At 40.2% G+C, this 12,868-nt stretch overlaps 2 protein-coding genes across 5 annotated transcripts in view; one reads left to right on the top strand and one right to left on the bottom strand.

Moving 5' to 3' along the window:
- Nucleotides 1-7,201, bottom strand: part of RTN4IP1 (reticulon 4 interacting protein 1) — a 45,548-nt gene extending 38,347 nt beyond the window's left edge. The window contains exons 1-4 of one of the 3 annotated variants that reach the window (XM_082404863.1): nucleotides 6,534-7,201; nucleotides 2,235-2,386; nucleotides 1,371-1,439; nucleotides 330-454 (exon numbers count right to left, since the gene is read on the bottom strand). In XM_082404863.1, coding sequence (XP_082260989.1) covers nucleotides 330-454; nucleotides 1,371-1,439; nucleotides 2,235-2,386; nucleotides 6,534-6,807 — 620 coding nt within the window. In that variant the 5' untranslated portion in view covers nucleotides 6,808-7,201. The remainder of the gene's footprint in view (nucleotides 1-329; nucleotides 455-1,370; nucleotides 1,440-2,234; nucleotides 2,387-6,533) is intronic. The other 2 variants (XM_082404861.1, XM_082404862.1) reach the window with 2 other exon arrangements.
- Nucleotides 7,202-7,297: 96 nt separating this feature from the next.
- QRSL1 (glutaminyl-tRNA amidotransferase subunit QRSL1) overlaps nucleotides 7,298-12,868 on the top strand; it is a 29,277-nt gene continuing 23,706 nt past the window's right edge. Inside the window, exon 1 of one of the 2 annotated variants that reach the window (XM_082404833.1) lies at nucleotides 7,298-7,445. In XM_082404833.1, the coding sequence (XP_082260959.1) occupies nucleotides 7,422-7,445 (24 nt within the window). In that variant the 5' untranslated portion in view covers nucleotides 7,298-7,421. The remainder of the gene's footprint in view (nucleotides 7,446-12,868) is intronic. The other variant, XM_082404834.1, reaches the window with a different exon arrangement.

Here is a 12,868-nt window from a genome sequence, read left to right as displayed (position 1 = left end):
AAGTCATTCTTAACCTTTTTAGGAATCTGATGAAAGCTATGGATCTTCTTCCCAGAGACTGACATACAAAAATTTTGCATCATTTTAGAAGGTTCAGACTCCTAACATCCATCTACATATTTTTAAAATTCTCAATGGATTGAGCTAAGAATCGACAGAGTGAGATTAAAAAAGTACAAACTGGCACAAAAGTTCTTTGGAAATTGTTTTAACTGTTAGCACAACTCTGCTCATGTAAGTGAGCCTAGTTTTAATGCTTCTGACAAATCTCCTGCAAAGAGGTCACCAAAGGAAAGAAGGGAGTTTTAGATGCCACCACTGATACTCACCGTTTTCCTGTGCAATTCTTATCATTCAGGCCACCAATCTTGTTTATGGCAGACCAGGCTGTGAGGGCCACATATGGCAGAGAGGCAGCTTGAGTATGAGTGAGTGATTTGGGCTTGTGAGAGACCTAGATTTGAAGATAACAGTCAAAAATAAGCAATGACTTGCAAACCTATGAACACAATTAAGTACATCTCTCTTCACAGGAATCCAACTATTTTCAGAGATATAACACTCGGCCAGGTTCAGTGGTTATTGCAAACCCTACTCCAAGATTATCCCTAAGGAATTTCTCCAAATGACTCAACCTGCCTTGCAGAGGTTCAGTAAGGTTTTATAGGTTACATTATCAGATAGTGCTGCTTAATGCTTCATAAAAAGACCACATTCAACAATACCATTAGTCCTAACTATACCCAGAAATAAACCCAAATAAACCTTGAGCCCTCATAAATACATTCTAGTTTGTTTTTGTGATCAGCTGTTTCCTTTACCCCCATTTACTGGAAGGTAATCTTTCCAGAATTTTTCTAATCTTATCTTTTTTCTAATCCTTTTTCCCTTCCTGCCCTCCCTTCTGTAGGCAATTTCCTTAATATTAACCCCCTTCTTTCCAATTAAATTGTTAGCCCTCCTGACTGGATTTGATTAGACTGCTGTTTTGAAAGTTATCTGAAACAGCTTGATACTTCCATGCTTCTGTTTATGATGAATCGTTATGCTCCACTTGGTATATTTGGTTTCAACTATTTATACTGGATAAAACCAAGAAACACAGCAGCGTTTCTAGATCTTGCTCCAAATCCCTGTACCACAAGACAAAGATAAACGCTTTGGCAGCCAGTGTTATTTAAACGACATCCAATACTTTTTTAGATCTTTTAAAAATTCCTATTCTCTATCTCGGTTCTTTCAAAACTACCCATAAAACTTGAACCTGATCTCAAAAAAAAAAAAAAAAAAAACTCCAATTATTTCAGAGATATTTGTCAGTCTTTGTTTCTACTTTCCAGTGGCATTTCAGCACAGAACTGGTGAGTTACCTCATTCCCACTGACTACAACAAACTCTGAGAGAGTGCCTTGTTTCCAGGGAGGAACTGCAGCCCAGACCTGAAACACACACAACTTTGTTAGAAACAGACCTTTTTAAGCCAAAGCTAAGCATGAGAGTGTTCCCCAATACATACCCCACCCTGTGAAAAAAAGCACAAGTCAGCAATCCAGCAAATTATAGAGTTATTTTCACATGGTATCAATGTATTATTTAGTATGATTCTAGATTTACCAAGTCAAACCACTTTGGAGGTAGATACCAGTAAATCCTGCTGTATTTACTGGCTACTTAGAGTACCAGTAAGAACACAGTCTCTGGGGCCTGAATCCTGGCTCTACCACTTATTAGCTGTGGGACCTCTTTATAGCTTGACTTCCTCACCTGTAAACTGGGCCTAACTGTACTTACTTCATAGGGATTAAATGAGTTATTTTATGAAAAACAACTAGAACAGTGCTACCTATTATTATAAGCTGACTTTAATTTCTTGGTATAAAAGTTCAAAGTGACAAGGGACAGGTGATTATATCAACCTTTAGCTATTTTAAAAGCATCTAACCCATAAGGTAGAAATTGTCATTTAAAGACTTAAAAAGTCCCAATCATATGTATCTTAAAGTCTTGCAATTCTTAAGCACTAGATTTAGAAAAGTTCAAGCACAGCAAGCTATTGTGACAGAACTAGAAACAACAGAAAGAAGAACTGAACCAAGAAAATGAGGGCTCCAGCCAAAGCTCAGTATATTTGTTGAAAAGAAGAAAAAAAGGTCAACGATATGGAATATATTCCCAAAAGCAGCAGAATTAAATCTGCAAATTTTGAGAAGGAATAGTGCAATGGGATAACTCACCTCATCGCCAGGCTTGAAGTACCTCACATCAAGTCCACACTCCATCACCACACCAGACACGTCCCGGCCCAGAGTCAGGGGAAATTCTTCTCCTTTGATTTTAATATGTAAAGGGTCACGTTTCATATTTAAAGCTGTAGCTCCATAGCCACCTATAAAATACAATTTATTTGTTTCTTCCAAAAGAATGGGATGATTTCAAAACTACTGCAGGGTTACAGGCCAGGTACAATTCTAGATCTTCAAGATGCAGATTATAAAGTAATCAACCTTATAAATTTTTTACCATCACACAAGAAAGCATAAAAACAATGAATGTTGCTCCTTTCAAAGAAAATTATTTGGGAAGTCGTAATCACTGTTTTTAATTTTTATTTTATACTGGAGTATAGTTGATTAACAATCACTGTTTTTGAAATTCCAATTTTGAAACTGTCTTCAGAACTTACAGTATTTTCTTTTATAGGTTTTACTTTGTTCTTTGAAGATGGTTTCTTTGTTAATTTATTCATTCATGGACTTTTTAAACAACAAAGTCATCTGAAGCCAAGTCTGGTGAAGAAGATAATGTTAAAGCTGTCTGGTTAATAAACAAATAAATAAGGCATGGATATAGTATTTGACACTGACACTGGTCTATGAGTAATTGTCCCTGCCTCACAAAAAATGTTTCTAGAACATCTCGGGGTTAAGTGTAAGGTTCCCAAATGGAAAAGAACCACTTGGCTGCATCAGTTCTGATATGTTAAATCAGGTTGACTGCTTTATTATACATCATTTTATTTTTAAAAACGTTTACATAAATATCAGCTAAACAGAGCTGAAAACATTCCTCTGATCAGTATTTTTTTGGTTCAACTAAATTGGCTATAATAATCCAAAGCAGTTTATTACACAGTTTCAACATATAAAATGGCTTTTCTAAGACACAAAAGTACTGTTGTCATCTCTTCTGCTCGACATCCTTCTGAGAACATTTCTGCTATGTAAAGCTCTCCAAGATAAGCACCCTGCTTACCTTTCTAGTGCCATGTACCACAATTTATGCTCCAGAATCACTAAACCACTCAGTAAGTCTCCCCTTTTCTCCCACTCATCCTCATTAAATCCTAAGGATGAGGAGAAACCAGCAAAGGAGCCCGAGAAGGCATGGTCAGCGAAAAGGTGTTCAGAAAGCCAAGTGAAAAGGGTCATTTAAAGAAGTCAAATGCTGCTGATGGGGAAGACAGTTTTTCAAATAAGGTCAAAAGCTGCCAGTAGGCTTTTAAAAAACAAAACCCCCCAAACAAACAAACAAAACAAAATACTGGATCCAACAACACAGCGGTCTTTCGTGACCTTCATAGGAGCGGCTGCTGTGGCATGGGGTGACAGAGAGAATGGGAGTGAGGAATTGGAGACCATGAGAACATTCAACTCTTTCAAATAGTTTTGCTTACAGAGGAGAGCAGAGAAATGGGGCAGTGGCTGGAGGGGGACTAGTGCGATAGAGGAAGGATTTTTAAGCGTTTTCTTTTTTTTTTCCTCTTTAAGAATGGAGAAATTAACAGCAAGTTTGTATGCCAATGGGAATGATCCAGTGGAAAGGAAAAGACTGAAGATGCAGGAGAGAACTGCTGAAACAATGCTCCTGCGAGGGTGAGAGGGCACGGGGTCTAGAACCCAGGTGGAGAGCTGGGCTTAGATGAGAGCAATGACAGTTAATCCACGCAGCAGGAGGTAGAGGATACAGGGAGAGAGGCTGACAGGAGGGTAGCTTGCAGAAGTTGTTTTTAATAAAAATCAAGACACATGGAAGAAAGTGTTTGAAAGTTGGAAAGTCCCAGAAAATCTAAGCTGATGGCCACCATGCCAATATTACATACTTGCCAGCTGGCTGGTTACGAGTGCTTTCTATCAGGGGGAAAAAAAAACTTCACATGTAATACTCACAAAAGTCACATTTTACTTTCCTGTCTTACATTCCTTTTCCACTCTCAAACACAATTAAACAATTATTCACTGAAATTCCTATGTGGTTTGATCAACAGAAGTGGGCATTTAGCCATGTCAAATTTTAGCTGCTGTTTCAGAGCTGCAAAAAAAAAAAAAATCTTCAGTCCTCTCTAAGCTACACAGCCTGCAGGGCAAGGTTGTTTTCTTGGTCACCTCGACATCACCTGAGTAACTCTGGCTCATTGGTACCAGCTAAACTAGCCCCAAATCCAGAAACAGCTGGTAGTTAGGAACTGAGAACCTGCTTGGTGACACAATGAATGGGAACCCTTAGGAGCTCGTCCCATTCTTAGAGGTGACCATTTTGGTTCAGAGTTGGAATGGTTTGGAAAATCCTAAATCTGCCATCAGTTTCAAAAGTTTTAATTCCATCTAAAGAAACCAAACTTTGTTGGTATGATGCTGTTGGCTGTATTTTTTTTCTATTTTAAGATTATTCATTATTCATTAGCCATTTATATGATTTATGATTTTATGTCCAACAATAGTGGACATCTCCAGAAAAACAGCCGGCTTTCATCTTTCAAAATAGACATGTCCTTGCTTTCTTGTCAAGGGAAATAACTGCTCCCTACAGCTTACGATCTTATACTCATTATTTTATTTCCCCATATTTCAGGTATCTTCTGCAACGATAATCACACATTCTCCAAAAAGAATTCATGAGCAGGAAATAAAGAGGATAACTTGCAAATAATATTACCCAGTCAAGTCATAAAAAACTAAGATGTCTCAAGAATACTATATAAAAGTAAAATGTGTTATAATATTACACTAAATAGCAGCCTAGAAAGTCCAGATCCAGCCATTCTACTGAAGTTAAAAATGTACACAATACAAATTGTGCATGTGCATTCAAAGAAATGAAAAGTTAACAGATCTAAATGAAGACAAAAACCACTTATTTTAGTTTGCAACCTTAAATTAGAATGAAAATATAAAATGACATTAAAAATAATGACTGAATGACAACTACACATGTGAAGCACAGAAACAGGCTACAGTTGACAGGGCATGGGATCTACCTTCAAAGAGCTTATAATCAAGGCAAGGAAAAAACATAATGGTCACTGGGTATAAATCTACCACTTAAAGATAATTCCGATAAAAACTAAATTATCTTCACGCCCAATGTAAATGGAATAAACTGAAACAACATGCCCAACTAGTAATAGCAATTATTACTTTAAAGCGAACAAAAAGAATACAAATGTGTATTTCATGAGGCAATCATCACAAAGTCATTTCAATTAATTCTTAATAGAGCTTTCCAGCTACATTTTGAGTCCAAGTCTTTCCCCAAACTCCCTCCCCACAAAGAAATACGTAACAGTTATTCTTCACATGTCTAGATCAGCACTGTCCAATAGAGATATAATGCAAGCCACATATCTAACTTAAAATTTTCTAGTAGCCACTATAAAAAGAAAGAAGTGAAATTAATGTTAATAATATTTTACTTAATATATCCAAAATATTATCAGGTTAATATGTAATGAACATAAAATTATTAATAAGATATTTTACATTCATTTTTTTCTTACTAACCCTTTGAAATCTAGTGTATATTTTACACTAACTGTACATCCCAGACTAGCCACATTTCAATTGCTCATTTTTTTGTCATTATTTTCCAAAGTTAAAGTAAATCACAAATAGTAATCAATCTTTTCAGCACTATAATAATTGCATAAGGAATATAGTACTCTCCAAGCTTTGTCAATATCCACCAGCAGAAATTAAGATAACATTATTCCCATTGAGGATGGCGCATAACAGAAAAGTGTATTTTAACTTTGCAGAATGTAACAGCAAAAATGAGGAAAGTACTGTGTCCATATCCTCGCATCCTGTTCTGCTGCTTTGTCCACTGGACCATTAAACAAAGCTGTGATTAGTGGGAGGGAAATAAAAATTACTATGAAAATTCAAATTCTAAACTGATATGAAAACATAAGCATACCTCTAAAACCTGTGATGGACCTCAGAATATCACAAAGTTCCCAGGAGAGTGTACCAGAAAGTTAGCTGTGGATACAATTCTCAAGTCCCAATTTACATTTGTAGGTAGTATTGGAAGCAATTCAAACTTATATTTTGTGAAAGATTAAAGCATACCGTGGACATTGCAATTTCAAACATTTTGAAAATAATATCTACTGAGATACTGTCAAAACCCTAAACAATTCCTTTGTGTTAACCCAAAAAGTGTAGTCAATAACAACTGACCTTTTAAAACTAATCCCTGATGAGATTGTCTGAAGAAAAAAAAAAGGTAATTGAGGAATGTCTTTTGAAACTTACTTCTCATATTAACATCTATAGGATTTATACTCGCAGCGTGAACTTTGATAATGACTTCATTTGGATAGTGTATCATTGGTATCATCATGTTCTGAGTAAATCGAAGCACTTCATTACTCCCATATTTATCTATCACCCAAGCGGGCATGACAGTGCTCCTTGGAGAGGTAGTACTAATCTTTCTAACCGACGGCTTTTGTACAACTTGTCTTCTCCAGAAGCAAACCGCAGTGCATGCATGTCTTCTAAGTACACAGGTATTCAGAAATCCCATCGTAAACAGTGGTTGAATTGCGTGCCCTAATTAAAAGGCACTTATACTGGATCAAACCCTCACACCTGAATTCGGTCAAATTCTGCCAAACACTCTGGCCGGTTTCAAAGCTGAGAATTCAGAAATGAAGTTAGACTGATGGAGCAACTGAAGAAAGAAGAGTATGGAACTACTCTACTCTTCACATCTGAAATGCTCCAAATAACGTTCCAGTCAGTATTCTGTCCATTCTCCTCCTCCCTTACGCCCCCTCCCCTTAAAAACAAAAACAAAACCGCTAGAATCCTGCCCTGTCCCGGGAGCCTTCTGCGGGACAAGCCGACTCCGCTCGCGATCCGGATGTCAGAGAAATTCACACACTTCCAGGCTCCCGCCGCGACCCCCGGAGTCTCCTTGCCACCAGCTCTACTTCCCCGCAGGACTTCCTTAGCGGCGCCAGCCAATCGCGTGCACAGATCATTTTCCTCGGGCTGCAATTCGACCAATCTGAGTACTCGGTGCTGACAGGTTCGCTGGCAAATGGCTGCGCCCATGTAATACCAGCAGCGGCAGCTGACCTTTCTTTTTCCTCCTTGTCACCAGGCTCCTGTGGTGGCGGGTGGGACACCAGGACCATGTTGGGCCGGACCCTCCGAGAAGTGAGTGGAATTGTCTGCTGAGGGCCCAGGGAGGTCGGGAAGATTCGCGGAGTCCTTGTTCACTTGGACGTGGCGTCCCCCGGCCGGCGCGCATCTTGGTCAGCCTCGCCGCCTCCTTCCCTGGAACTTGGTGGGGGATTCGGACCTCCGGGTCCTTAGGCTGTGCTCCTCATATCCGTTCAGGAGTTAGGATCTCAGCGGGGGAGGCTTCTGCACCGCCGCGCTGTGGGGTGGAAGGGAACAGTGGCTTCTCTCGATTATTCGTTCGCTCTGGCTGCGTGGGGCCCTGGCCGGTCTCAAAGTGGGCTCTGCCAGATAAGGGGGATTTGGCTGGTCCACGTCAGTCTCTCTTATCCGCTACACACATCTGATGCAGTCCTCACTAAGAAGCCCGCAAATCTGTCCCTTGCAAAAGCCAAACTAGTGATTCTTAGCTTTCCCCCCCATGGATATATTCATTCTCCAAGCTTCACCTACCACCAAGATACCAATGATTCTCTTACCCGTGTCTCCATTTCCTGGACATCATTTTTGAACTCTGGACTATATTTGTGAATGTCTAATGGACATCTCTTCCAAAACTCCCACAAGAGTTTGATCAATTTAACCAAGTTGACTTCATCCTTGTAACAGAACCACCTCTTGCATCTCAACCTCCATCATAAAAAACAAACAAAAACCTAATTACGGAATTCTTAATATTCTGTTTTTAGCAGCACAACTGTTATCCGAGTTGCCCTTAGATTCTTCTTCATATGTCATATATCCAGTAAGTCACTAAACCGTGTTAGTTCTCTTTTGAAATTACGTTGGGAACCTGTTCTCTCACTTTATCCCTGCTGTTAGGGCTTTAGTTCAGATCTCCTTGCTTTCTGATCTCTCAACCTGCAGAGCTGTCTGCAGGCCCACTGCTATCAGGATCACCTCGGCCCGCCTTAAAGCTACAGCTGTGTCCCACTCAGGAAGGTTAGTATGGTAAGGCCCAGAGTGTATGGTTTAACCTGGGTTCCAGGTGATTCTGCTGATAAGTAGCAATTGAGGACCTACCCCGCCTTCCATCTTCCGTTTGTATCTTCACCTGGGAAGTGTTTTTTTTTTTTCTTTTTCCAGCTGGCAGCCTTTTAGAAAGCTGTAAATTATGAGAACTTTAAATCCACAGGTTTTAAATAATAGTTATTCCCCTAAATACATTTTTGTTTTACCATCCTAAATTGTATCTTGCCTATACCATCGGTGAAGAATCCAATTTGTTTTTAAAAATTAAAAAAATGTTAACTTCAAACTTGTTTTAAAATGAAATATAACCTAAAAAATATGGTATTTTCTTTTTCTGCCCTTTCCCCCAGCACTACCTTTTTTGTGCCACCCCTTCCTAATGTCCAGTGAGCCACTGTCAGAAACAACTTTTTCCTCAAGGGGGAAAAGGGAAGCTGACCCAAGGGTAGTCAGGAAATTGCCTTGGCATGATTACTTTCACTTAATCACTCCTTTAACAAATATTTATTGATGCCTATTGTGTGGAAAACATTATTTGCTTATTTTCCCAGCCCATAATATATCTTCTGTCCACTCTGTTTTTTCCACATCATTGTACCAATGCCCCAAATTCTACCAATTAGAGATTAATTAATTTAGTACACATTCTATTTTAAATATGTAAAGATGCCTGGGAAGGTTGAATGATTTATTTATCCATTGTTGTGAATTATAATAGTTCAATCAGATTTCTCTCCATCACACCCTGGCTGAGATAATCAATTAAAGAAAGGGGAAATTTTGCGGGGGAGGGGATTGAGGGAGGGGCTGGAAACTATGGCATTTTGAGACAATTTGGGGGCCTAAGTGGAGGCTTAGGGCTGTAGAGGAGCCCTAGGAGGAAGCACTAAAAGGAGGTAAAATGCCAAATAGGAGGTAAAACTGCTACTTGTAAATTTTACCCAGGTACACTCAGTAAGGGGGAAGAGTCTTACTTTCACCTTCCTTTTTTGTGTCATGATCTCAGTGTTTCTAGGAACCAGATGCCAGGCTAATATTATTAACCCTAAAGTTATATTAATTGATTATTGTTATATTAAAGAAAGTTAATTATATATCCAGTAGGCTTCTTGGGGGTCTAGCCTAAGAACATTTAATTACTGTTCTATGGGAAAGTAGACTCCAAATTTTAAACAACTCAGTAATTCATTCATTCAGTTAACATTTATTGAGCACCTCTGTGTTCCAGACACTGGGGATTAGCATTGAAGACAGAAGTTCCTGCCCTCATGAAGCCTACATTTTTGTGGGGAAGCAGGCATTAAATAAGTTTCTTTGTTTAAGTAAATAATAGAATTTCAGGTAGTGTAGGTGCTATGAAGAAAGATTAAGCAGGCTATAGTGTGCAAATTAGTTGGGGAGATGGATGTTTTAGATACAGTGGTCAGGGAAGGTTTCGCTCACTGAGTGGGTGATATTTAGTAGACCTGAAGGATGAGAAGGGTGAGCCCTGGGAAGATCTGGGAGAAAGGTGTTCCAGGCAGAGGAAAGAATAAAAGTGCAATGTCTCTGAAGCAAGAGCAAACTTGATGTGGTCAAGGAATAGCAGGAAGGCCAGCAGACCCAAGAGAACTGAACGAGAAGAGTAGTGGGAGATGAGGTTATAGATAAGCAGGAGCCAGATTACCTTTCAGGCCATGTTAAGGAGTGTGGATTTTATTCTACATGTAATGCAAATCCTCTGGGAAGTTGTGAGTCTTTGGACATGATCTGATTTAAAAATTAAAAACCTCCTTCGTGTTATTCAGGATTATGGTTTATAGGAAAGCAAGTAGGGAAGCAGGAAGACCAGTTAGAAGGTCGTTGCATTGTCAAGAGCTGATGGCAGCATGGATAGGGTGATGGGAGGAGAGGTAGTGCAAAGTGGGTGTTAGTTTGTTGTTGTTGTTTTTGGGTTTTTAAAATTTATTATTTATTTTTGGCTGGGTTGGGTCTTCGTTGCTGTGCGTGGGTTTTCTCTAGTTGCAGCGAGCAGGGGCTACTCTTCGTTGCGGTGTGTGGGCTTCTCATTGCGGTGGCTTCTCTTGTTGCGGAGCACGGGCTCTAGGCGTGCGGGCTTCAGTAGTTGTGGCATGCAGTATCAGTAGTTGTGGCTCGCGGGCTCTAGAGCGCAGGCTCAGTAGTTGTGGCGCACAGGCTTAGTTGCTCCGTGGCATGTGGGATCTTCCTGGACCAGGGCTCGAACCCGTCTCCTCTGCATTGGCAGGCGGATTCTTAACCACTGCACCACCAGGGAAACCCGGGTGTTAGTTTTTTAAGGTATGGCTTTCTGATGGATTGGATATGGGATTTGAGGGAAAGAGATGAATCAAGGAGGATGCTTAGGTTTGGGGCCTGGGCAGTTGTAGAAATGGTAACATTTATCAAGATGGGAAAGACTCTACAGGGAGCATGTTGTGAGGAGAAAGTTATCAAGACATGTTAATTTTGAGATGCTTCTAAAGATATCCAAGTGAAGATGTCAGTTAAGCAGGTAGATATAGGAATGTGGAGATCAAGAAAGAAGCTAGGTATGAGGATATAAATTGTCCAGAGTAGAGGACATAATTGAAGTTATATGGTCAGACGACATCTGAGTGTAAATATAGAACAAGGCCTAAAACTTTCCAACATTTAGGGGTCAGCAGTAGGAAGCAGAGCCAGCAAAAGAGACTTGAAGGAGTGGCCAGTAAGGCAAGAGGAAAACCAGGATGGCTTGGTGTCCTGAAATACAAGTGAAAAAGAAGTGCTTCAAGGAGGGAGTGATGTCTTGTGTTGAATGCTGAGTGCTGCTGGACTGGGCCATGACTGCTGGATTTAGGAATGTGGAGGTTACTGGTGATCTTGATGTGCTGTTTCTTGGAACAATGGGGACAAGAAGCATGAATGTTAAATGAATGTGTTAAAGAGAGTACCAGTCAACCAGACACTCAGCTTTCAAGGGCTCTTCTATACCTTCAGCATTTATCAAGACAGTTTTTCATTTGAAAGACAGTTCTTTTCCTAAGTGAAGCTTTGATGTTATGTGTAAAGTTAACAAAATGTTCTGTATTTGCTACAGAGGAGTAAATGCTGTAACAGCCTGCATAGAGAAGTAGTAGAGTATAATGGACCAGAGCATGGGCTTTGGAAACAAGATCAGGCCTTGGTTGAATCCCAGCTCTGCTACTTTCTAGCTATGTGATTTTAAGCAGGAACTTCAGTAATTTATCTGTAAAATGGAAATAATGTCAGCCTCTTAGTGTGGATATGAAGATTAAATGAAATATAAAACATCTAGGGGACTTCCCTGGTGGTACAGTGGTTGAGAATCCGCCTGCTAATGCAGGGGACACGGGTTCAATCCCTGGTCCAGGAAGATCGCACATGCCACGGAGCAACTAAGTCCGTGTGCCACAACTACTGAGCCTGTGCTCTAGAGTCCGTGAGCCACAACTACTGAGCCTGTGTGCTGCAACTACTAAAGCCCATGCACCTAGTGCCTGTGCTCCACAACGAGAGAAGCCCGCGCACTGCAACGAACAGTAGCCCCCGCTCGCTACAACTAGAGAAAGCCCACGTGCAGCAACGAAGACCCAACATAGCCAAAAATAAATAAATTAAATAAATAAATAAATAAATAAAAACCTATCAGTGGGTGGGGGGAAAACATCTAGGATAATGCCTAGAACCAAGTGCCATTATTAACACTAATTTTGTTACAGTGACAAAACTATTAGATTATATGTATTTACAGTTTTCTCTTCCCCTGTTTTCTAAGAAGAATGGTTCCTGAGGAAGATTTCTTAATTTTTCTAAGAAGGTATATTACTTTTCTACTGCTGTGTAACAAATTAGTATAAACTTTTCAGCTTAAAATAACACAGTCTTAAAACACACACACAATCTTATCATCTCACGGTTTTGTGGGTCAGGAATCCAGGAATGGAGTAGCTGGGTTCTCTACTCAGAGTCTCACAAGGCTGAAATCAAGGTGTCAGCCAGAGCCGCAGTCTCTTTGGATGCCTTGGGATCCTCTTTCCACCTCACTGGTTGGCAGAATACATTTCTTTGTGGTTGTAGGACTGAGGTCCCTGTATTCTTTCTTTCTTTTTTTTTTTAAATATTTTTTTATTTTTTTATTTTTATTTTTGGCTGTGTTGGGTCTTCGTTGCTGCACGTGGGCTTTTCCCTAGTTGCGGTGAGCAGGGGCTACTCTTTGTTGCAGCACGAGGGCTTCTCATCGTGGTGGCGTCTCTTGTTGCAGAGCATGGGCTCTAGGCACATGGGCTTCAGTAGTTGTGGTACATGGGCTCAGTAGTTGTGGCTCGCAGGCTCTAGAGTGCAGACTCAGTAGTTGTGGCTCACGGGCTTGGTTGCTCCATGGCATATGGGATCTTCCCGGACCAGGGATCAAACCCATGTCCCCT

Source organism: Balaenoptera borealis (assembly GCF_965194805.1).
Source record: "Balaenoptera borealis genome assembly, chromosome: 9".
NCBI classification, from domain to species: Eukaryota; Metazoa; Chordata; class Mammalia; order Artiodactyla; family Balaenopteridae; genus Balaenoptera; species Balaenoptera borealis.
This window is presented reverse-complemented; position numbering and strand designations above follow the sequence as displayed.